At 57.5% G+C, this 22,241-nt stretch overlaps 1 protein-coding gene across 3 annotated transcripts; it reads right to left on the bottom strand.

The window, feature by feature from the left end:
• Positions 1-272: 272 nt before the first annotated feature.
• On the bottom strand, positions 273-20,263 carry PAX1 (paired box 1). Of its 3 annotated transcripts, none has more exons than XM_080408117.1 (5): positions 19,325-20,263; positions 17,090-17,719; positions 15,919-16,061; positions 15,436-15,655; positions 273-12,945 (listed from the first exon to the last, which is right to left on the bottom strand). In XM_080408117.1, exons 1-5 carry the CDS (start codon positions 19,326-19,328, stop codon positions 12,854-12,856), a joined length of 1,089 nt encoding a protein of 362 aa, XP_080264243.1. In that variant the 5' UTR covers positions 19,329-20,263; the 3' UTR covers positions 273-12,853. The 3 variants fall into 3 exon arrangements, with proteins under 3 accessions (XP_080264243.1, XP_080264245.1, XP_080264244.1); XM_080408119.1 differs by having other exon boundaries at positions 273-12,867; XM_080408118.1 differs by having other exon boundaries at positions 15,436-15,589.
• Between the last annotated feature and the right edge of the window lie 1,978 nt (positions 20,264-22,241).

The raw sequence follows: 22,241 nt of genomic DNA, 5'->3' as shown, positions 1-22,241 counted from the left end.
TCCTCGGGACGGTTGGAAGCAGTGGGACAGCAGAGAGCTGTCAGAGGCCATCATGAGCCCCGTCCCACCTCAGCGTGTGGAGCAGAGAGACTGAAAAAGAGCAGGTGACAGTGCTTTGGGGAACATCTGGCCCTGGCCGTCCTTGTTCTGGGCCAAGGAGATGCCGGTGCGGGTGGAGCAGACCCCCAGCGCTGCAGATGCTCAGTGCTGGACACCCCTCCCCAGCCTCCTGAGGGCCAACAGACTGGGGCAGCCAGGTGCAGGGTTTTCCCCATGCAGGGTTTGCTCCCCTGTGTAAATCTGGCAGTTCAGAATAACCAACCTTAGAAACACCCCTGAAACCATCACTGGAAAATCAGGTGGGAAACTGTTTTACCTGGGTTGGGTCCCTCCTTTCCAAACCCACCAGCTCTATGTATGGCGGCGTTTATCGAGACCTCCACGTGCTCAGCGGAGCAGCCTTTGGAGCAGGGGCGGGCAGGGCGCTGCCGCTCTCATCCCATCCACCTGGGATGGGCAGGAGGACGTGTGGGGCATGGCTCCGCCTGGCCCCTTTGCCCAGCCCAGCTGAGCTCTGGCTGGATGCAGGGGGCACCTCCACAGCCAGAGAAAGCACACCGTGTCACATAACCCCCCCTCAACCCACCCTCTGCAAAAATATTATAGACTCACCTGAGCCATGATGCCGGCAAACAGGAGCGAAAGGGTTAACAGGGGAATTTGGGTTTTGTACAAATCAGCACATTCTGCTTTTATAAACGTATGTATCTATAGAGAGAACGACGGGGTGAACATGCTGGCTAAATTTTGCATTTTTATAAAGCAGAACCTAAGTCTACAAGCCACATATTAAGCCAAACAGCATGTTTTCAGGTAATTAGTGTTTATAATCAGTTTGTAAAGCTAAAGTGACTCCAGATCGCAATGCACTCAAGAAAAAAAAAAACATGTAGAAAAGATTTTTTTTTACTTTGCGTATGCATGCAAATGCCAAATTAACATCTGCATACAATATATGCTCTGGTCAGACCCGAAATATTGTTGTGGTTATGGCCAATTCACTTAAAAGCCTATATGTTTGAAACCTCACATTAGTATGGATGAAATGTTTTCTGTTCCTTTAACTTTTTTTAGGGTTGGGGTTTTTTTTAAGTTAAAGTTTCACATTAATGGTACTTATAAACCACAGCTGTTTCACTGTACTATATAACAATAGTGTTTTGTATCTGAGCAAGTTTGGAAATCTTCATGCTTACTCAATTCTTCCGAAACCAAAAGCAACCCCACTTGTTCCTTGAAATGGAAGAGGTATCCATAGTGTTTGCAAAACAATTAGATTCTTGACAACTTTTCATAAAGATGATGTTTTGTTATTGCTTCGGAGATGAGATGAAATTCAATCTCTGAGTCAGATGAAATGTGACAATTTTGGCTCTGGGACCTTTTTCTGTTATTGCTGCAGAGAAGGGAGGGCCGAGCGGGCTACTTCACTTGCAGCGGCGGGTCCCCCTGGGGATGGAGGCACACCTCGGTGCTGCGGGAAGGCGAGCGGTGCCCTCTTCCCTCGCCAGGCAGTGCAGCCAAGCCACAGCCCATTGGCTCGTTATGTATCGATTATTGCACCTAGGCATGCTTTCACAGTGAAAACATGAATCCTAGGAGCTCAAGGCAGCTGTGCAGCCTCTGGGTGAAGCCATCAGGTGAAAAGCCTTGCACATCCCCTCCGAGGGCCTTCAGCAGCAGGAACCAAAGGTCTGCAGACACACGGTGACTAATGGCATCGTCATGCAAGGCTTTTTCCCACACGGTCCCCTCCTGAACGTGGTTTTCAATTGAGGCTTGGAAGAGCGCTTTGCCCTCCCAGGCTGTTCCCATTACACCGTGTTTGCTTCTCCCTGTCCTCTTCCGTCCCTGGCTGGCCTGATAGCATTGCCCGAGCTGGCATGGCAGGGTCTACACTGGGTCAGCCCACATCCCGTCAGGCTGCTGTCCTGCTGCCCACCTCTGGTGACTGGGGATGCGCACGCACACCCGTGTGCAACCCTGACATGGCCACCTACTGCACTGATTCTGCAGGTAACCTCCAGCTTGGCTAGTCGCTGTGGGTAGCCCTCAGTAGAGCCAGGTGGCCCAGTGAAGGTGGCTCGTGCCTTCCTTGCAGTGGCACGGTCACGCTAGGAGCAGAGAAGGGTCGTTAGTGAGGTGGGGAAGTTGCTGGTGGTGCAAAACCAAATGCCTGGGCAAAGCACCGCAGAAGGACCTTGTGAACAGCCCAGCAGGAAAACAGCAGGTGAAATTCAGCAAACCACTGTTAAGACCATCCTTTAGTGGACACGCAGGTGCTACCGTTGGGGTTCCTTACCATCGTGTTCAGACTCACTGGGCACCTCTCGGCCACCCTGTAAGACCCACGCAGGACCCAGGCTGGGAAGACCTCGTGTACATGTTGCAAAACCCTACATGCCTTTGCAAGCCCACACAGCCACGAGAGCATTTGCTGAAGACTCCGGGTGTGAAGCTTAGCTTTGAGAGACCTGACTTTGTGCTCCGTGGCTCTGGAGGTCACTGGTTGACTCCACTGGTGACCGTGGATGTGTGGGTGTGAGGATGCACACAGGCAGGGTACGTGCCGCTCTCCCACCAAAAGCCAGGAGAGGATCAAGTTGCTGACAGAGGGAATTTTAGTCTCACTTTCAAGCAGATTATGAAGCAGTTTGTTGGGTGTTTTTTGTTGTTTTTTTCTCAGCACTTTCATCCCTTTCTTCAAACCTCCAGTCTTCCGGGAGAGGTTTTGAAGTGGCCTCATTTGTAATCTGACCTCGCTTCTTGTCATATTTGCGTCATCGGCTCTGGGGGCCGTGCTAGGATGCTGACAAGTATTTCTAACTTTAAAATACGACTTCTTTGGCAACCCAAAGAAGAAAAAAGACAAATACCCTGCTGCCTTCAGAGTGTTTCTGCAAAAAAAGGGATGAGGGTTCATGACATAACACAACTGTGACCAAGGTTGTCCGAAGTTGCCCAGATCCCACCCTGGTTTACTCTCGCTGGTTGTTGTGAGCCCGGTTATTTTCTTCCATGGGCGAGTGGGCAACTGCAGCCCAAGAAACGTAAGGCACTGGGGTTGCTGCTTGCTGCACAGGGAGCAGTGGATCCAAACCCTGCATATCTCCACAAGCCTCCTGCCTTCTTTTGGGGGTCAAGTGGGATCAGAAAAAGTCTACTGCAAAGTGGCCCTCAGGTCTTGCACATCCCAGGAGCAGCCCCGGGGCTTTATGTAAATGCATGAGGTTTAGCAGGTCCAGCCAAGGCCACCGCAGCTGGGATCAGCTGGCCAGACCTTCTTTTTGGCAAAGGGAGGTCTTCTCTGTGGGAAGGGGCACAGAAACAGGCCTGGGTCAGAGCAGAGGCAATTACAGCTTCTAAGAAACAAGCAGGAGCTATTTTAAGGCGACTTCCCAAGGCTGACAAATCCAACCCTGCCCACCACTCCGTCCCACCTCCTCTTCCTCGTGCAAAAGCCTTCTGGCCATGGTAGCCCCGCGTGCCACAGGTCTCGAAGAGGTCTCTGTTTCTACATCTGTCAGGAAAACCAGCTGCCCGACGGGACTGCTGAGAGCAGCCCAAATTAGCATGGCTGAGGACCAGGCAGGCAGGGCTCGGCCGCAGCATGCTGCGCTTGGCAATAGCACGTAGCCGTGTAGCCCTGCCTTGGCACGACGGGGGAAGAGCGGGCAGGGAGTGGCACGGCTCTTACAGGCATTGCATAGCAATCTGAGGTATGGGGTGCTCCTTCAACCTTCTGGGGCACTTGCCTGCCAGGGCTGCTCAGGGGGACCCAACAAAGCCACCCTTGGGCTCGTAGCAGACCTGCCTTGTAGCTTACAGCAGCTGCAGAGCCTTACCTTTATCTTCTCCTCAAGACTACATGAACTTTTACTTGGTAAGTAACACTTCCTTGCTGTTTCCCCAAGACCTGGCTTCTACCAGCTGTGAAGGGAAATCTCTTAGACCTTTGTCAGAAACGTTCTTTACCCTAGAGTTAAAGTACCTAACGTTAGATTGTGTGCTCATGAGAAGAGATGCAGCCTCACTGACCCAGTGGAGCTACGTGGATTTCTGTAATCTTGACATTTAAAAACAAAAAAGTAGGCCTACGTAGATGTAGAAACTCTATTAATCCCTCAGTTCTTTAAGAAACTCCTCAAGAGTTTAGGGCTTTACATGCATGTAAGCATCTGCAAGGTTGAGACCAAAAGACGTTTCAGCCAGCCCCGAAATGAAAAACGTAAATATTGAAATATTAAAACCAGATCTGCTTTAGAGAAGAACTTTGACATTGCCACAAATCTGAAGAAGAAAGGGGAAACTCTGGCATATAAATTCAGGATGACATCACTTTCTGAGAACCTGATGCCAAAACAGTGCTATCTCGGGGAGAGCTTCAGTGAAAGCTTTTGTCATCTTTGCCAGGTTAATATAGCGTTGAGATAAAAAGTACTTTCACATTTTTGCTGCAGGATGGGGGGCAGGAGGGAGGGGGTATTCTTTCCCCAAGGGAGATATTACATTTGTATCTGTAGTACCAAGTTAAGCAACAGAAGGCTTGTCATCCCTGTGCAAGCCACTGATCTCCCCTTCCCCAACTTACTCCAAAATCCATTGGTACATGATGCTTCTGAAAGGAGACCGAAAACCACAGTGCTCCTCAGTGGCTGAGTAACGCTATACTTTGTGTTCAGGAATTTTTTCCTTCAATTTATCGTCGCCAGATTTCTACAAATTATTGAGGGGAGCCTTTGTCAAAGCTCTAACACTGCTGCTCTCCTTTAGTTCCTGCATCGATCTATTTGGGGAGAGGGGTTCGAGGAGATGGAATGAAATGCAAACTTGTAATCTAACACTTTTCTGGAAAATGCCTTCTCATTGAGTGCAATCGTTGTACTTCACTCCCTGCAGGAATCCTGCCTCAGCCCCGAAGCTGTTCCCATGCAGCTCTTTCCATCCTCAGGAAAGTTGCACTCAGGAAAGACACTGCAGTTGTTTCCAGTGCTGGTGGGAGAGCTGGCAGGGCAAGGCAGCCCTGGGTCACCTCTGTGAGCACCTCACAGCTGCAGCAAGGTCTGAGGCTTATACGCTGAGGGAGTCATGGGAAAAAAAAAAAAAAAGAAAAAAAAAAAAAAAAGAAACAAAAAAGAAAGTAAAAAAAGAGAGAGAGAGAGAAAGAAAAAAAAAAAGGCAATTCACATCTTCACCCTGAAATCCAGGGAGGAAATGGGGTTTTCTTTAGCTGTCTGCAGTGGACAGAGCTCGCACATGTGCATGGTCTGTACACAGCCCCAGAGAACCTGCAGCAAAGGAAAGAGAAACTACAAAAAGCTTTCGGCTCCCATAACCGCAGCATTCAGTTAAAGGCTAATGCACGTGGTAGATTTGCAGCCAGCTCGGTCCAAGCCCAGGTGACTGCTGACCTCCACACACCACAGACCCACTCTTGATGCTAGTAGCTGCTTTCCCTCTAAAGCTTCAGATTATAAACATCTCTCAGCACCTCCAGGAAATAAAAGCCTGTTCTCCAGCCTCTCACTGTTGGAGCAGACGTCTTGGATACCAAGAAAGCAACATAAATATTGCAGCTGTACTAGGTGCCGATGTTAGTCGGGGCTTACACAAGCAGAATTACAACTGCGGAGATTATCGCAGTCACCTTTGGGACTCTCTGGGTAACACATCTGGTCCGGCAACACGCTGCATCTCTCCATATAGGGGCTGTACCAGCAGGGCTGCAGGCTCCAAGGACTTCTGCCCTAGGCTGTCCGCAGGGAAGGGCAGAGCTCAGTAAGCAGGGCACCAGGCTCTTGTGGGCTGATGTGCAGCACCACGGTTATCTATTTCTTGGGAAAACTGATTTTGCTCAAGCTAATGCCAGTATCCCCATTGGCACCCCAAGCAACTGGGTTCTCACACAGAGGCCTCTTCTCTCACTCAGGAGAGGTGAGTAGGCTGAATTTTGGCTACTCCAAGGAGCAGAGGTGATAAGGTGCTGCTGTGCAAAGCTCCGAAGGACAGCCCTGTCCTACTGCCGAGACGTGGGTCCAGTCCAGTCCCTCACCTAAACCAAGCAGGCTGAGTGCCCAGAAGGCTATTTATTAAGAGGAAGTGTTATCAAGTGCCTGAGTGATTTGGGAATCAAATTCCCATTTTCAAAAGTGACTTAAGCAGTTGTGGGAAGGTTTATGAATTCACAAATGATGGTCTGGTTTGCAGCTTCTGGTGAGAACTAGTGAGAGCTGGGCACGTATTCTTGTGTGCTTGCCTGCAAATGCTCCTCTAGGAGGACAAGGATTTAGTTACAAAGAACCCAAAGCATTAGAACCAAGCCGATTTTGTACCTGTAGGCTGTTTTCAAATCTAACTAGCATTTACTGAACACTGACCCCTGTCTTCAGCCAGCGCGATCTCCAACGAAGCTGCTCAGCCAGGTGTGCACGGCCAGCTGGGGTGAGTGATTAACAGCCAGACAAAAAAACAGGCTGCTGCAGGGAAGGTGCCTAACAGAACCCCTCCTAAGGTGAAAAGGTTACAGCCTAGAAAATAACAGTTCTAGCAAATACACATCACCACTCTAAAGTTTCTCTTCTTTGGTTAATTTTCCAATTTTTCCTGCTGGTGCAATAGGAAGACCCTAAGTGCATGGACTCAAATGCAGGGATTGTCACAAGCTAGCACAGGCAAGGACTGGATCTGTGTGCATCTGCATATGTGCACACACACACATATATGTACGCATATGTATGTATATATATGTGTATCTGTAGGTATACAAATATATATACACACACATATATAAGCACTGGAACAGGCTGCCCAGGGAGGTGGTGGAATCACCAACCGTGGAAGCGTTTAAAAAACATGTAGATGTGGTGTTCAGGGATGCACCACTTTAGTGGTGGCCTTGGCAGTGCTGGGCTAATGGTTGGAACTGGGGATCTTAAAGGTCCTTTCCAACCCGAATGGTTCTATGATTAAGTATATGTATACGGATATATACGTATCTAGATACATATGTAAATATCAATGTGTATGTATATGTGTATAAATACACTTTACGCACTTACCCTAAGCACCTGCCCCTGCCACGGTTGGAGCCAGAGCAGGGAGGCAGCCGGATCTTTGAGGACATCGATTCCTGGCTCTCAACAACGAGCAGCAATCTGCCTGTCACTGCTGCTGGTGGCCAGGCTCACCAGCCCAGACCCGGGACGCCCAGAGTTACATGGGACGAAGGGGCTGTATTCTTCCCCGGGCTGACATCAGCATCCCTTGATCTCCGAGGGCACCACCTCTCCCCCAGCCAGCTCCTGTTGCGAGCTGCCCCACACACCGACAAACGAACCCCAGCAAGCGGCTCAGAGCACCGGGTGACAGGGAGGCAGCCCTTGCAAGAGCAGCCATAGTCTGTACTTATGCCAAACACCAGCAAGGCCCTCTTCTGCAGCACGGCTTGTTTCTAACCAGAGTGATGTTTTTAAATCTTTGTGATTCTTAACATGCTAAAAAGAAAATAAATATGTGGCCCACCAGTGAGCCTCCAGTAACAAAGTGCAGGTCTTTGAATGAGGTCTGTAACGTTCTCCGTCCTGCTCCGCACTCTCAAGAGAAATGGTGCTAAAGATATATGGGGCAGGTAGAGCTGATGGAAGCAGTTTCAACCTCTTTTTTATCTGCCAGAAAATGCCATTTCATCAAAATTGACATGTTCCAAGGAGTGGTATCGATTTTGACAGAGCCATCACTGAAGGAGTGTCAGAGCGGACTGTTTCCACCCTTTCACTTTGTTCCAATAAATTCAAAAAGTTCTGCTCTGATCAAGTCCAGTTTTCTCTGGATTACATCAGCCTGCCTGCGCAGAGAGGCATTTGCTGTGGGTCCGGGTGGCGGAGAGGCAGAGCAGCACTTCATGTCACCCTGCTTAAGAGACTGGCCTTACTTCAGGAATTTGTTTCGGGTCTTTGGTCCCAGCATTTTCCTGTGATTAGGGAATGAATTAGCTGGGGTGCGAGGGGCAGATGCTGAGCTCACCCAGTCACCCTGGGAATTCTCCAGGTGGCCGCTGGCCTCAAGGCAGGGCTCTTTCAAAAGGCAGAACGATGCCTTGCTGTCGGCCGTCTCATGGCCAGACTCTGCTAGTTCGCCCCAGTTTGAGCAATGGCCCTTCTTTGCTGGCTCGGGGAGCCAGGCAGCAGCTAGCCAGTGGCAAGCTGTGTGTATGGTCTGTATGCAACCAGTCCAGCACGTCTACCATGCATTAGGCACTTGGGAGGTTGCTCTTTCGCTGGAGAACTGACCTGCGTGTACGCAGAGGCTGGTGTCCAGGCAGAGCTGCTGCGGGCAAGTGGCCACAGCCTGCCTTTGCCATTCAAAATCGCTGTCACCTTCCCTTCTGGTTTTATGGAGCCAGCAAGGCAACACACCAGCCTCTCACCTTCAGCAGATCTTAGTCCTTGCAAGAGGCAAGAAAATTCTGTGTTAGCCTTGGGGAGGCGTCAAGGTGTGAATTATCCACCTCCCAGCAGCTTCCAGTCCCTCTGACCCTCAGCTGCCCTGTAAATTCGCTGTCCCTCGCCCCAACCTTTCTAAGTTCCCCTTTGCATTTGGATCAGCCGGATTTCCCTCTGCACACCAGAAGGAAAGCCTGAGCACTGGGCAGGGATGGCTTTCCCCTCCTCAGTTCGGGTGTACAGACCAAGGTCTGAACTTCAAACATCCTGGACTTCCACATGGAGAGAGCCATGCCCATTTCCAACTGGAAACATCTAAATTTCTAACTGGGAGTGCCTGGTAATGTCTTAGTAGCTCCTCTTGCTGCCTGACCATTGGCCCTAAAGCCCTGCGACCAGCACCAGGACCCCTGGTTTTGCTCTCATAAATGCATCGGTCACTCAGAGACCTCAGCTTAGACCAAGTCCAGTGGTCCCGCCTCGGCTGGGCTGGGCTGAGCTGGGTGCCGCTGTTTATACAGCCAACAAGAGCAGCCTGTGCCCAAGGCTCCCATTCCTGCGGCAGCACGAGGAGGGAGTGTGGGGCTTGCTCCCAGTGGGACACAGGTACCAAGAACATTTTCCCACCCAGCAAAGTTTCTGCTTAACCCTCCTCGCTGGGGACACCAAGACGTGGTGGCCTCAGCCTGCCTCAACAGGTGACGGCAGATCTGCTCGGGACAGGCTGCTGGATTTTGCTCTTCAGTGTCTCTGCTTGCACCAGCAATGCTGCCGAGCAGGAAAACAGGGGCACAGGCTTCCAGGTGAGCAGCTGCCGGCACATGTGTCTGTGCATGCACACAGGCAGCTGCTTCCAAACAGAGCCCATCCAGCAATGGCTCTGTGGTAGCATCAGTCAGGACGGGGCACTGACCCATAGCTTCCTTGTGAAAGCTCCTCTCTCACAGCAAAGCATGGGGGGAAAGGCAGGCAGCTACCAGCTTTCAAAGACCCAAGTTAAACCCAGTGGCTGAAACAACCCTCAGAAAAGTTTTCTTTTTAAATAAGAAAGTCCCTTCTCCAATCGTAATTGTTAAAATTGCATTTTTAATAAAGGCTGCTGACAGTCAAACAGTCCAGAAAAGAGCAGAAACCAGAAGCTTGACTGCACAAAAGCCACTCTACTGTTACCCAGCGTGGTTCACCCTTCTCGCGCCTGCCTGCCTTTGAGCAGCATCCCATGGGCTGGCCCGGCAGCTCTTAGGGACACCTCAGCCCTAAATAACCTGCAGAAGAGCAGGTTTCTGCTGTGGCTGGGAATATGCTCTTCGGGCCTGTCTGTTCCCAGCTGGGAAACGCGGGCTGCAGCGGTCTGCTGTTATGTCTTTGTGGAACAATAGGGTCTCCCTCTGGTGGCAAATTCCACCCGAGGTGTGCTGACATCGCAGGCAGGGATGGGGCTGCAGGACTGCAGAGCTGGCTCCCAGCTGGCTGTGTGGGGATCACAGCTGCACAGCCCCAGCTGTCTGGCTGCGGGGATGAAGGGGCTCATGGCCCCACCGACACCAGCCTCTGCTGTGGCGGGGGGGGGGGGGGGGGTGTTCCAGGATGTCCCAGCAGCACCGCTGGCACAAGCTTCCCACAAAAGCCTCTGGAGGACCAGGCACACGATGCCTCCCATCACACAATGCATCCCATCACACAGCGCATCCCATCACATGATGTGTCCCATCACACAGTGCACCCCAACACACGATACACCCCACCACATGATGCATCCCACCACCCCATGACCAGAGCCCGAATGGTCTCAGCTGCGGCCAGGTCCCCGGGCTCAGGACACGGCGCCTTGCCCACATGCAGCGCTCCTCCAGCTGCCTGCACCCCGCGAAGGGATGTCTTTGCCTTGGGGCTGTGGCAGATGCTAAACATCGAGTTGTTGTTTGGGGTTTTGGCAGGTTTGCAACAGTCTTGGAAGGGAATGACTCAGGCACTCGCACACCACCCCAGCAGGACACTGATTAAAAGGATCAGGCTCTGCGCTATGTCTCTGTCCAGCCCTAGCACTGTTGTCTCACTCATCCCAGACATCCGTCAGAGCCCCTGGTCCCGTCTCCACAGGGTGCAGGAGCACTGCCCCATGCTGCATGGGATGGGGGAGATGAGGAGCCACTGCTGGCTGCCCACACAGCAGGGTGCTGTGAGCCCAGCTGACAGCAAGTACCAACGTGAGCACAGGGTGCTGGGGGGCGGGGGGGGCGCAGAAGTAGGGTGCCTCCAGCCTTGAAGCATCCCAAGAGCCTGGGCTTTAGGAACTAGAAGGTGGTGCAGAGCTAGATGTGGCTGGCAGCACCAGACAGCTGGCTACGGGACACAGCACAGCATTTTCAGGCTATTTCCGCCTTTTTACGATGGGCTGCCACCACAGTGGTGGGCATTGCCACTTACCCAGCCCCCTCTGCAGCGCAGAACCTCAGCACCAATAACCAGCATCTCCCAGCTCCCCAGCAGGAGGGCTTTTTGGCAGTCTATACAAAGGATAGACTAGTTTCTTCAGGCTTTCGAGCAGTGAGGTTTCTGCATTGAGGATGTGAAGGGCTCCTCTCACCTCCCAGCTCAGCAGAGTCACAAGAGAGGCAGGGCTTGGGCTGTGCCTATGTTCCCCTCTTTCCTGGGAGGGGTTGTATTTCCCCAGCTGGTGCAGCCTCAGGGTAGACAGAAAGGCCATCCATGCTGTGTTCTAGCTTTAAGGGTGTTGCTGTCAGTCACCTTTTGCAAAGCTCCTCTGCCGTATACTTGATTGTAGCTTTAAATGGATAAACCTGGCAGGGGACTAGCTACAGCTGTTAGTCATCCCTCTCAGGTGACCTGTCCATCCTCACATCCTTTAAAAGGTAGCCAGTGACAGTTTAGTGGCAGATCTTGCTCTGGGATAGCAGTACTCCTGCCTACTTAAAATTCTCTCCTTTCCCTACTGTGCTCTGTAGTCAGTTGCAAAGACCAGCTCCAGCTGGTGGCTTGAAGCAGCAAAGGCAAAACTGAATTTTGCCACCCTGAGGTTGAAGGTAAAATAATTTCCTTGAGCTGGGATGTCAAAGGTGGCATCCACCTCGCTCCTTCCCTCCCTCCCACAAAGACACACTCTCTGCAAAAAGCCAGGCGTGTATTCTCCTGCCAGGATATTTTCTCCCTGCCCTGCTGTAGGACCTTCCCCTGCTCCAGACAATGAAGGGACCGAAGCCAATGGCAGCGGCTGGTGAGCCAGGGAATGCAAAAGCCCAGTGGAGCCCATCCTCAACGTGCCCCAGCTGGCTGGACAGGAGGGGGATAATGAACCCTGGTGGGTGGGCTATGAGGGGCAGCCCTGCTGCCAGTCCCCCCGCTCACCTGTGGCCAGGTAAGGCAGGTGGGTACCAGCCCCAGGGCTGGGGGACAGCCACCCACCTCCCTGCTTGTGCCCAGAGCTGGCGTCTAGCCCCACAGCATCAGGAGTCATCCACCCAGCAGGGCCACTGCTCTGCCAGTGCAGAACCCCAAACCTGCACGTGCAGCTAGGCACGGGGAGCAGGGCTGCAATACACTCACAGCAACGCAGGGCCCTCGGCTGGGCGGGTGCATGAATCCAGAGCCGACACGGAGCGATTCCTCCCAGCCAAGGGCTCCGAGATCCTGCCGGGTCTCTGCCACTCACTGGCAACCTGCAGATGTTGTCTGAGGCTGGGGGGCACCGGGAGAAGTGATGGTGCTCAGCCAGACCCCAGGCGAAGGAGGTCAGTGGTGTGTGCCCAAGGTAGTCATTTTTTATTAAGGTTTGTTATTATAAAAATATATCATAAAATGTGGTGCGTTTGTCCATTTCTACTCCGGGGCAGAGGCACCGGAAGGCTGGGACGGAGAGGGCTCCATCGCACAGCCGGAGCTGCTCCCTGGAGGAAACGTGCTCCCTTGGGCTGGGACAGAGCCGGGGATGCTCTGAGCAATGTCTGATGATGGAGGCATTCACTGCCCTGCATCCAACAGTCTCCAGGGACACGGGAAAGAGAAAGAAAAACTGAAAACAGTGGGAGGGGGGAAAAAAAGACAAAATAAAGAAGAAAAACTGAGTCTCTTCTGTCATCCCTTTCTGATCCGATGGAGGTAAAGCATCCCTCTGGGCAGCAGGAGTGAATGTCCCGTCCCGGCCGTGCTCCCCTGCACGGGATTTGCCGTGGGAAGATGCCACCTCTCACTGCCCAGGCTGTCTCCTCATCCTCACAGGCAACTGGCAGAGGTGGTGGCACTTTGGGTACAGTTTGGTGGCACTTCAGGCTTCAGGTACAGTTTGCCGGTGCTTATTCCAAGCATTGCTGTCTCTAGACTGCTGCTCCACAGCTCTAGGAAGAGGAGGCTGGGATAGAGAGTCCGTGGATGGTATTTAGAGGGTCTGGAGATTTCCCCACAGGGCTGGCAGGTTTTCTGTCCACGACTGCAAGAAGGGTAGAAGGGGAAAAAATATAAACGACAGCAGCATGGCTTGATGGACTCCGAGCACATCACTGCAGCCGGGCATGTCCTATGCTTACATGCACATGGACCCCCTCCGACAGCCCCCCAGGAGCAGCTCTGGGCCCCCCACCTGCCTGCCCCCAGGAAAGCCACCCCTTCCAAAAGGGGCTGCCAGGCTCCATGTATCAGACCTCTCCAAGGGAGTTGGAGAGGAAAGGGGGGATGGATGCATCCCCCAAGCACTACAGATGGTGACAGACGCCCTCTGCCATCACTGGGGGTCCGGATCTGCTGGGGGAGGTGACCCAGACCCATCCTAGCCACACAGAGAACACATCCGATGCACTTTCTTCAAGTCTGTGGCCAGGGTGCCCTGTGAGGGGACTGTGCCACCAGGAGAAGGATCTGCACACCGTGCCTGCTGCGGCTCAGCTCCTCCTGGGCTTCCCCCCAGCCCCAGCTCACCCCAGGCACAGCACAGCCCCGGGAGGCATCGCGGTGCAGGGCCCAAGGTGCCATCTGTCCCTCCTCACCAGCCCTCGGGGAGGGGACGCAAAATATCCCAGGGCTGCTGCGGGCACCGGGCAAGCAGGGAGGTTTTTCTGGGGAAGTAACGGCTGTGAAATCAGAAAAGGTCTGAACCAGAGGGGGAAATCGCCTGGCTGAGTTTACCTTTAGCTTCTCTTTCTTTCTCTCTTTCTTTCTTTCTCTCTTTCTTTCTTTCTCTCTTTCTTTCTTTCCTTCTCTCCTTCTTTCTTGTCTTCTCTCTCTCTGCCCCCTTCCCCTCGCACTGCCTCTCTCCCCCTCTGCCCTCCCGGTGCGGGAGCAGGTGCGGAAAGTGGGAGCCTGGCCAGCCGCCCCCGGAGCGGAGCAGGGCCACCCACGCTCCCCGCACCCACGCAACCCTTCGTCCACCATCCCCGCTCGGGGCCAGGGGCCACGCTGTGCCTGATAATCCGGGATTTGGTTTGCCCCAGATACGGAGCACAAACAGAAAACCAATCCGAAATAAATTAAAAAGAAAAAGAGCTTTTAAAGGGGAAGAAAACAGAAAAAAAAGAAAATAAAAAAGAGCAACAAAAAGACTGCAACAAAACACAAAACCAAAAAACACAAATGTTTAAAGAAAGTCTGTGGGCCTTTCGGCAGAGGCAGCTTGAAAATTAGCAAGTCAGAAAACTCAGCCTCCAAGTCACTTAAAATACCTCAAAAAATAGACTAAATGCACGCGGGTAATCTCTCCTCCTCATTCATTCATTTCTTTCCTTCCTTTTTTCTTTCTTTCTCACTTTCCTTTTCTCTCTTTCCTTTTCATCCTCTCCCTCACTTTCTCGCAATTTGTTTCTCTATTTTTTCCCCAAATAACTGATTTACAATTATCTATTTTCACCATTGATAACTCGTCCCTGTTAGCTGACAGCTGATGGTATAACATGCAGCAGTTAGCTGTAGTTAGAAGTGGTAAAGGGTTGTGTGTATATCTATATATATATAAAAGAAAAAAAGCGCCACCAAAACAAAAACCCAAACCAAAAAAACCAAACACACACTACCAACAACAAATTAAAAACGCAGAAAACCAGCAATAAACAAGTGGAATAGTAAGTGGGAAATGAATTGCAAATGTGAAAAAGAATAGAAAGGTTAATACCACGAAAAAGGAGAAAGACACCGACAGGGATTTCATACGCAGAACAGAGGGGCTGGGATTTTTAAAACGAAACCGCCAATGGAGGAAATAAAGCTTCCGTCAATGAAGCGAAATAATTAGCAGGAGGTGAGAGAAACGTCCCTGCTATCTGCCTCCGGGTCGGACCCCCATCCAGGGGAGCCTCGGGGGACACCCCCCCACGCACCGCCCGAGGCGGGGCGGCTGCGCCGGTACAGCCCGGGCCAGGCTGCGGCGGGGTTGCCCGGTGCCGCATTGCACCGGCCGCAAGCAGGCGGGGGTCCGGGGGGAGCAGCGGGTCCTGCCCGACCCCGCCGGGACGACGACCCCCGGCCGGGGGTGACAAGCACAGGATGCGCCCGAATCCCACCCCCCGGCGCTGCCCAGCGCGCACCAGTGGGCACGGAGAGGAAGCGGGGGACCCCCGTCCACACCGGCGCTGCGCGGCCGGAGCCCGGACGGGAAGGGGCTGCCCGGGGACACATCGAATGCTGCGCCGGGGGGCGCCGGGGGGCTCCCAGCCGCCGGAGGGGCACGGAGAGGAGCGGGGCCGCCCAAGGCGTGCGCAGCTGCAAGGCAAACGCCGGGGGCCGCGGCCGCCAGCCCAGCTGAACCGCCCGACAGCCCTCACGGCGGAGGCGGGGGGAACATTACGGATATTTAAAATATTCCGCGAGGTGACCCCTGCTCGCAGGTCGGGGGGCCGCCCCACGTCCCTCACCCCCCCTCGCCCCGTTCCCCTCCCGCACCTGCGCCGCGCCGGGGGTGCCCCCGTCCCCGTCCCCGTCCCCCCCCGCTCACCTTCCCTCCCGGGCTGCTTGAACGCCATCGCCGTGGCCAGGTCGCCGCCGTGCACCGCCACGCCGGGCCCGTGGTGGGCCAAGGGGGTCCCCTGCGGCTGCCAGGGGTGGCCTGGGGGGATGTAGCCGCCGGCCGGCCCCCCGTAGACGCCGTGCTGGTTGGAGGGGGGGTAGGCGCAGGCTGGGAGGAAGCCGCCCACCGAGGAGAGCCCCGGGGCGGGCTGGGGACAGGCACAAAGAGAGAGGTAGGGTACACGAGGGCGGGGGGGTGGGGGGGCGCACCGCGGAATTACAGCGGGGGCTCGGAACAACCCGCCCGGGGCTGGCTGTCGGGGGTGCCCCCTCGGGGAGGGGGTGGCCGGCGGGCCGCGGCGGTGCTGAGCTCGGGCGGAGGGGGAGTGGGAATGACGGGAAATCGCCCCCCCACCTTGTCCCTTCCTGCTCCCACCCCGCCTTGCCCCCTTCTGCCCCCCATAGCCGTTACCTGCGGGTACTTGATGTCTCCTTCCATGGCAGCCTTGTCGATGCCGTTGACTGCCTGGGCCGGGGGGAAGGCCGTCCTGTTCACGCTGGGCCAGTCTTCCATTTTGGGGGGGTAGGCAGACCCCTCCGTGCCAGCCAGAGCCCCTGGGGAGGACAGCGCGTTAGCCGTCGCACCCCTCCCCCGGCGTTCGTCCCTCCGGAGCAGGGGTTGGGGCGAAACGGGGGGAAGACCCGGGTGCTTAAGTGCCCGTTGGTATGAAGCCGATGGGGGGCACACAGCCCCGCCTGGCCTCCCAGTCCCCCCAGCATCCCGCGGGCACAGCCCGCTCCCCCGCCAGCAGGGCCGGGGTGGCCCGGGGAAGGCTCGGTCCCGACGGCCGAGATCGGTACCTGCTTTGGTACCACCCCGGGGGGAGCGGCTGCCGTACCCCCCAGATCCCGTCCCTCCGCCCAGTTCTCCGCGCCTCCCCATCACTTCCATGCTCCCAATAATTTAGGAGGCCCAATTTCTTTTCTGACGAATGTGATTTATAAAAGTGACATCGGAATTTTAAAGATAAACGATTTCACGGAGGGAAACGCATGCGGTTGATTTACTCGGGCTTTTGCAAGGATAAAAGGACTCGCACCCACACACACACACCCCGCCACGTCCCGTGTCCGCCCCCCCCGCCCCGGGCCGGCGCTCGGGGCTGCTGGCGCTCCCCTCCCTCCCGCGGCTGCCCAGCGCCGGCCGCGCCGGCCCCGCCGCTCCCCCATCCTCCTCCCGGCTTTTAGGAAAACCGGGGCAATTTCTCGGCGGGATCCCGGGCAGCGCCGGGCCTGTTTTCCGAGGGGGCTTTCCGCCTTCTTTCTCCCTCTTTTTCCTCTCCCCTGGTTTGTTTTCTCCCCCTTTTTACCTCCTTTCCGTATTTCTATATACTATTACTTTTTTCCCCTTCGCAAAGGGAAATTCAGGGCTCCGAATTTGCGGTCGGCAATCTATCATCCCTACGAAAATATTTTCCACATTTTTCATAAAAAGTTCAAGATGTCTGAGCCTCGACGCATCTGGCCCTGCCGCCCCGTCCTGCCGGAGCGGCGTGCGGCGATCAAAAAAAGCCAACAAAACCCCCAGAAAGAAACGGGGGGGGTGGGGGGTGGGGGGGTGGTGTCGCGAAAGACCCGCTCACCCGTCTGCTCCACGAAGGTGCGGATGCCCAGGATGTTGGTGACGGAGTGGGCCGAGGGCCACGAGCGCGGCAGGCTGACGTGGGCCGCCCCCACAGGCGCCCCGGGGTGCCCCCCCATCTTGGCAGCCGGCGAGGCCATGGGGCTGGGGTAGGGGTACTGGTAGATGTGGTTGTAGGGCAGGGCGGGCTGGGGCGGCGGCTGCTTGCCGCCGTCGTAGGGGCCGGGCTGGGAGAGGCTGCCGATCTTATTCCGCAGGATCCTGCTGATGGAGCTGACCGAGGGGACGTTGTACTTGTCGCAGACGCCGTCGGCCAGCAGCCGGTCGCGGATCTCCCAGGCGAAGATGCCGGGGTCGCCCTGCTTGTAGTCTCGGATGTGCTTGACCACGTTGGGGGTGGTGACCCGCGGCTTGCTGCCGCCGATGGCCCCGGGCAGGATGGAGCCGGTCTCGTTGTACCGGGCCAGGATCTTGCTGACGCAGCCGTGCGAGACGCGGAGCTGGCGGCTGATGTCGCAGGGCCGGATGCCGAGCTGCGCCAGCTCCACGATGCGCAGCCGGATGGCGTTGGGCAGCGGCCGCCCGTTCACGAAGACGCCGCCCAGCTGGTTCACCTCCCCGTACGTGTGCTCTGCGGCGGGCGGCCCCGGCCCCGACGGGCCCGTTACCGGCGGGCCCCTCACCGGCGGGCGGCCCGCGACGCCGGCGCGGCGGGAGGGAGGGGGACCGAGACGGGGACCAGCACCGGCACCGGGGCGCGCCGCCGCGCAAGGCCGGGCCCCGCCGGCGCACGTCTAGAGTGGGACGGGGACGGGGCTGCGACGGGGATGGGGGGGGGAAGGAAAAGGGGGGGAGGAAAGGAGTGGGGGAGGAAAGGAAAAGGAAAAGGTAGAGGAAAGAAGAGGAAAAGAGCGGGGAAGGAAGGAAGGAAGCAAGCAAGCAAGCAAGGAAGGAAGGAAGGACGAGGAAAAGAGTGGGGAAGGAGAAGGACAGGGAAAAGGGGGGGGAAGGGAAAAGGGGGGGGAAAAGGGAAAAGGGGGGGGAAAGGGAAAAGGGGGGGGAAAGGGAAAAGGGGGGGGAAAGGGAAAAGGGGGGGGAAAGGGAAAAGGGGGGGGGAAAGGGAAAAGGGGGGGGAAAGGGAAAAGGGGGGGGAAAAGGGAAAAGGGGGGGGAAAGGGAAAAGGGGGGGGAAAGGGAAAAGGGGGGGGAAAGGGAAAAGGGGGGGGAAAGGGAAAAGGGGGGGAAGGGAAAGGGGGGGATAAGGGAAAAGGGGGGGGTAAGGGAAAAGGGGGGGAATAAGGGGAAAAGGGGGGGAATAAGGGGAAAAGGGGGGAAAAAAGGGAAAAGGGGGGGAAAGGAAAAGGGGGGGAAAAAGGGAAAAGGGGGGGAAAAAGGGAAAAGGGGGGGAAAAAGGGAAAAGGGGGGGAAAAGGGAAAAGGGGGGGAAAGAGGGAAAAGGGGGGGAAAGAGGGAAAAGGGGGGGAAAGAGGGAAAAGGGGGGGGAAGGGAAAAGGGGGGGGAAGGGAAAAGGGGGGGGAAGGGAAAAGGGGGGGGAAGGGGAAAGGGGGGAAAAAGGGGAAAGGGGGGAAAAAGGGGAAAAGGGGGAAAAAGGGGAAAAGGGGGGGGAAGGGAAAAGGGGGGAAAAAAGGGAAAGGGGGGGAAAAAAGGGAAAAGGGGGGGAAAAAAGGGAAAAGGGGGGGAAAAAGGGAAAGGAAAAGGAGGGAAAGATAAGAAGAGGAAAGAAAACCGAGAACGAGACAGAAAGGGAGAAAGAAAGGAAGGGAGAAAGGAAAAGACAACAAAGGAGAAAGAAATAGAGAAAAAGGAGAAATAAAGACAGGAAAACAAAAGAAGAAATAAAAAAGATAGAGAAAAGGAGGGAGGGGATGGAGAAAAGGAGGGGGGGAAAGACAGAAAAAAGAAACAACGAGAACGGGCAAAAGAACCGAAAGAAGCGAGCGGTGTGAGAGGGCCGGAAGGCAGCGGCGAGGAAGGGGGAGCCGAGAGCCTTCCCAGCCGGGCACGTCGTGCCGGACCCCCGCCCGCCGCCACGACGGCCCGGAGAGCCCCGCTGCAGCCAGGCCCCTCGGCCGAGCCGCAGCTACGGGGCTGGGGCCGGCGGGCGGGGGGCCGGCCCGGGGCCCCCATCCTCTCCGCTCCCGGGTTCCCCCCACCCCACCATCCATCCCCGCGAAGGGACACCGTCCCGGAGCCCTCCCCGCGGCCGCCCGCGCTTACCCATCGCCCGGCGCCGGGGGATCGCCGCGCCGCCCGGGGGGGGAGCACCGCCTGCCTGCCGCACCGCAGCCCCGGCCCCGGCCCCGGCCGCCGCCGGCCCGGCATAGAGCACCCGGGGAGCGGCGGAGGGCGGGCCGGCGGGGCGGCAGCCGGCGGCGGGGCGCGGGGGTGTCCTGGCGGCGCCGGGCCGGTTCCCCACTCGCGGGGAGCCCCCGCCGCTACTCGGATCAATTTGACGTGGGAAGCACGTCAATCCCGGCCGTCACGGTGCAGGCCCCGCCGCGGGCCGCCCATTGGCTCCCGCGCCGCTCCTAAATGGCCGCGGCCGCCGCTCCCCGCCGCCGAGCGGGGGCACGGGGGGGCCGGCACCCTCCGTCCGCCCCCGCGGGACCAGCGCCCCCCGCGGGACGCCCCCCCGCTCAGCCCACCACCCGTGTTAGGGCTGGGGTCCGCCGTGGGCGTCCCCACGCACCCCCCACCCCCTCCCCCCCCGTGAGGCGGCAAGGTCCTCCCCGGCGCCCTCCCCACGCTCGTTCCCACGCGGGACGCGTTCCCACCCGAGGGCAGCACCTGCCCCGCCTCTAGCTCCGACGGCCGCCGCGGGAACGGAACCCACGGGCGGGGACATCGCCAAGGGGCTCCGTGGCGGGAGGGGAACGGTGCTTCGGGGGTGGGGGGGATGTTACCGGCTACCGGTGCGGTCCGGAGGCGGGGGACCTCGCTCGGCAGCGGGGGGCTTCTGCGGACCGGGGGCCGGACACCTTCCCCGCCCGGCTTCCCCTGGAAAGCTGCTGCCGCCCACCCGGCATCCACATCGCTGCTTTCCTACCCGAGTAATAACGCCTGAAAGCAGCCTGGTAAAACGTGGATGGGGAGAGTGTTTGGGGGATCTCTGTGGACGACACTCCCCCGCCTCCCCGAAAGGTCGATGGGACGATCGTGAGTGTTTCCCCTCATACAATCGCGGGGGGGTGGGGGGGGGGAGAACCGCCTTGCAGCCAGGCGCGAGCATATCTTTGCGGCCGCATCGAAAACGCGCCTCTCCTCCGGTTTTGGGCTGGGGGTGGCGGGGGGCGCGGCGGGCGGCGGCGGCGGGCATCAGTGGGCAGGCATCCCCCCCGCCCCGGGCTCCGGCCTCCCCCCCGGCAGCGCGAGAAGCGGCGGGCAGCAGAGGCAAACGGCATCTGGGGCGGGGAGCATGGCACCCGTGGGGGGGGGGCACGGGGAGAAACCCCCACGCGGTGCCCACCCAGCCGCCCCCTCCCCCCCACTTGAGATGTGGGATTAAACCCTCGCGCGGGGTCGGGGCAGACGGTGCCGCCTGAGCGTTGGAAATTGGTCGTCGGGAAAAGAGAGCGGATCGATTAAAAAGCAACGGAGAATGGCAAAGGGGTGGGGGCCCCGTGTCTGCCCCCCCCCCGCGGCCCCCCTCCCCGGCTACAGCCCCCGCGGCGGTGAATTGGCCGTTCTCGGCCGCCGGGGCGGGGGCGGCCGCCGGCAGCCTGCGGGGAGGAGGCAATCGAAAGGCGGCCGAGCAAACCAGGTGTCCTTCGCCCTGCCCCGGTAATCCAACGGGACGATTTCTGAGGGGCAGTGGGGGTCCCCTCCCACCCACGGAAAAGCCTTTTCCCCCGGGGATCGCGCCTAGCCCGCGGCCGGGCTCGCCCGCCGCCGCCGCCCGCCCGGGGCCGGGGAGAGCTGCCCCGAGCCGGGCTGAAGCCCCCCCAACTCCCGGCCCTCCCCTTGCCTCTCGGAGGGGCCCCGGCGCGGGAGCATCTCCCGGGCGCGGCCCGACGGGGCCGGCGGGCAGCGCGGCCGCAGCAGCAGCCCGGGGGTCGGCGCGGCTGCCGGGGAGCCCCCGGCCCGGCCTCGGCCGAGCCCACCCGCCCCTCCTCGGCCGCGCCGATCTCCTGTCTCCCTCTGTTGAGAAGCGCGGAGAAATCCGCCGGCTGTGGGGGGGACGGCAGGGGCCGGGGCCGCCGGGCAGGCACCGCTCGGGGGAAGCCGCGGGGCACAGCCCCAGGCCGGGCGGCCGCCGGCATTAATTAACGTGCCCGCGGTCGTTAACGCGCCCGCGGTGCACGAGCGGGCCGGCGGTCTGTGCACGCTCCTTCGCCTCCCGAGGGGGCTCTCACCGTGATGCGCACACGCGCGCCCGCAGCCAGCTCGCAGCCCTGCTCCGTGGGACGGGGTGCGGGGAGGCTTCCCCGTGGGGTTCAAAGAAAAAAACCACCCACCCACCGCGCAGGAGAGGCAGTCCGCGGACAGCCCCTCCACCGGGCACCTGCTGCGCTGCGCAGCCCCCCGTCTCCCACGGCCCCACGGGCTCTTCCCTGCTCCCCCCGCGGGCCGGGCCGGGGGCTGCCCCGGGGGCCTCTGGCTCCTCAGGCCTCGGGCCAGAAAGGACAGGGACTGGCGCCCGCGAAAGGCCGGGGGATGTGGCCGCGGGAGGGGCCGCCCGGCTGCAGGCGGCTGTGCGTGGGGGTCGAGGGGAAGGGAAGGAAGAAGAAAAGGAGAAGATAATGAAGAGCGAAAAGGAGAAAACGAAGAAGGAAAAGAGTAATAAAAAAAAAAAAACAAAGAAAGAAAAGGAGGAGGAAAATAAGAATAAAAAGGAAACTAGAAGGAAAAGAAGAGGTAAAGGAAAAAAAAGTAAAAATAAAGAAAAAGAAAAAAGGTAAAAAAGACAAAAGGAAAAGGATAAAAGGGAAAAAAAGGGAAAAAAAGGAAAAAAAAGGAAAAAAGAAAATAAAAAAGCCAAAAGAAAAAAACAGGGAAAAGGCAGAAAGGAAGAGACGAGGGGCGGCAGGGCAGGGGCTGCGGGGAGCGGGCAGGGCGGGGGGTTCCTCCTCTCCCCCGGCAGAGCCCCGGGAGGGACGGGGCAGGAGCCCCAGGGCCGGGCGCCCCCCATCGGGAA

This window comes from Falco punctatus, assembly GCF_963210335.1.
Source record: "Falco punctatus genome assembly, chromosome: 12".
Classification (NCBI taxonomy): domain Eukaryota; kingdom Metazoa; phylum Chordata; class Aves; order Falconiformes; family Falconidae; genus Falco; species Falco punctatus.
This window is presented reverse-complemented; position numbering and strand designations above follow the sequence as displayed.

Excerpts from the sequence above, each read along its gene's own strand:
- PAX1 (XM_080408117.1), bottom strand. Across the intron at positions 15,656-15,918 it reads GAGACATCAAGTACCCGCAG|CCCGCCCCGGGGCTCTCCTC; the intron begins GTAACGGCTATG and ends GCCTGTCCCCAG. Across the intron at positions 12,946-15,435 it reads CAAGCAGCCCGGGAGGGAAG|TCGTGGACAGAAAACCTGCC; the intron begins GTGAGCGGGGGG and ends CCCTTCTTGCAG.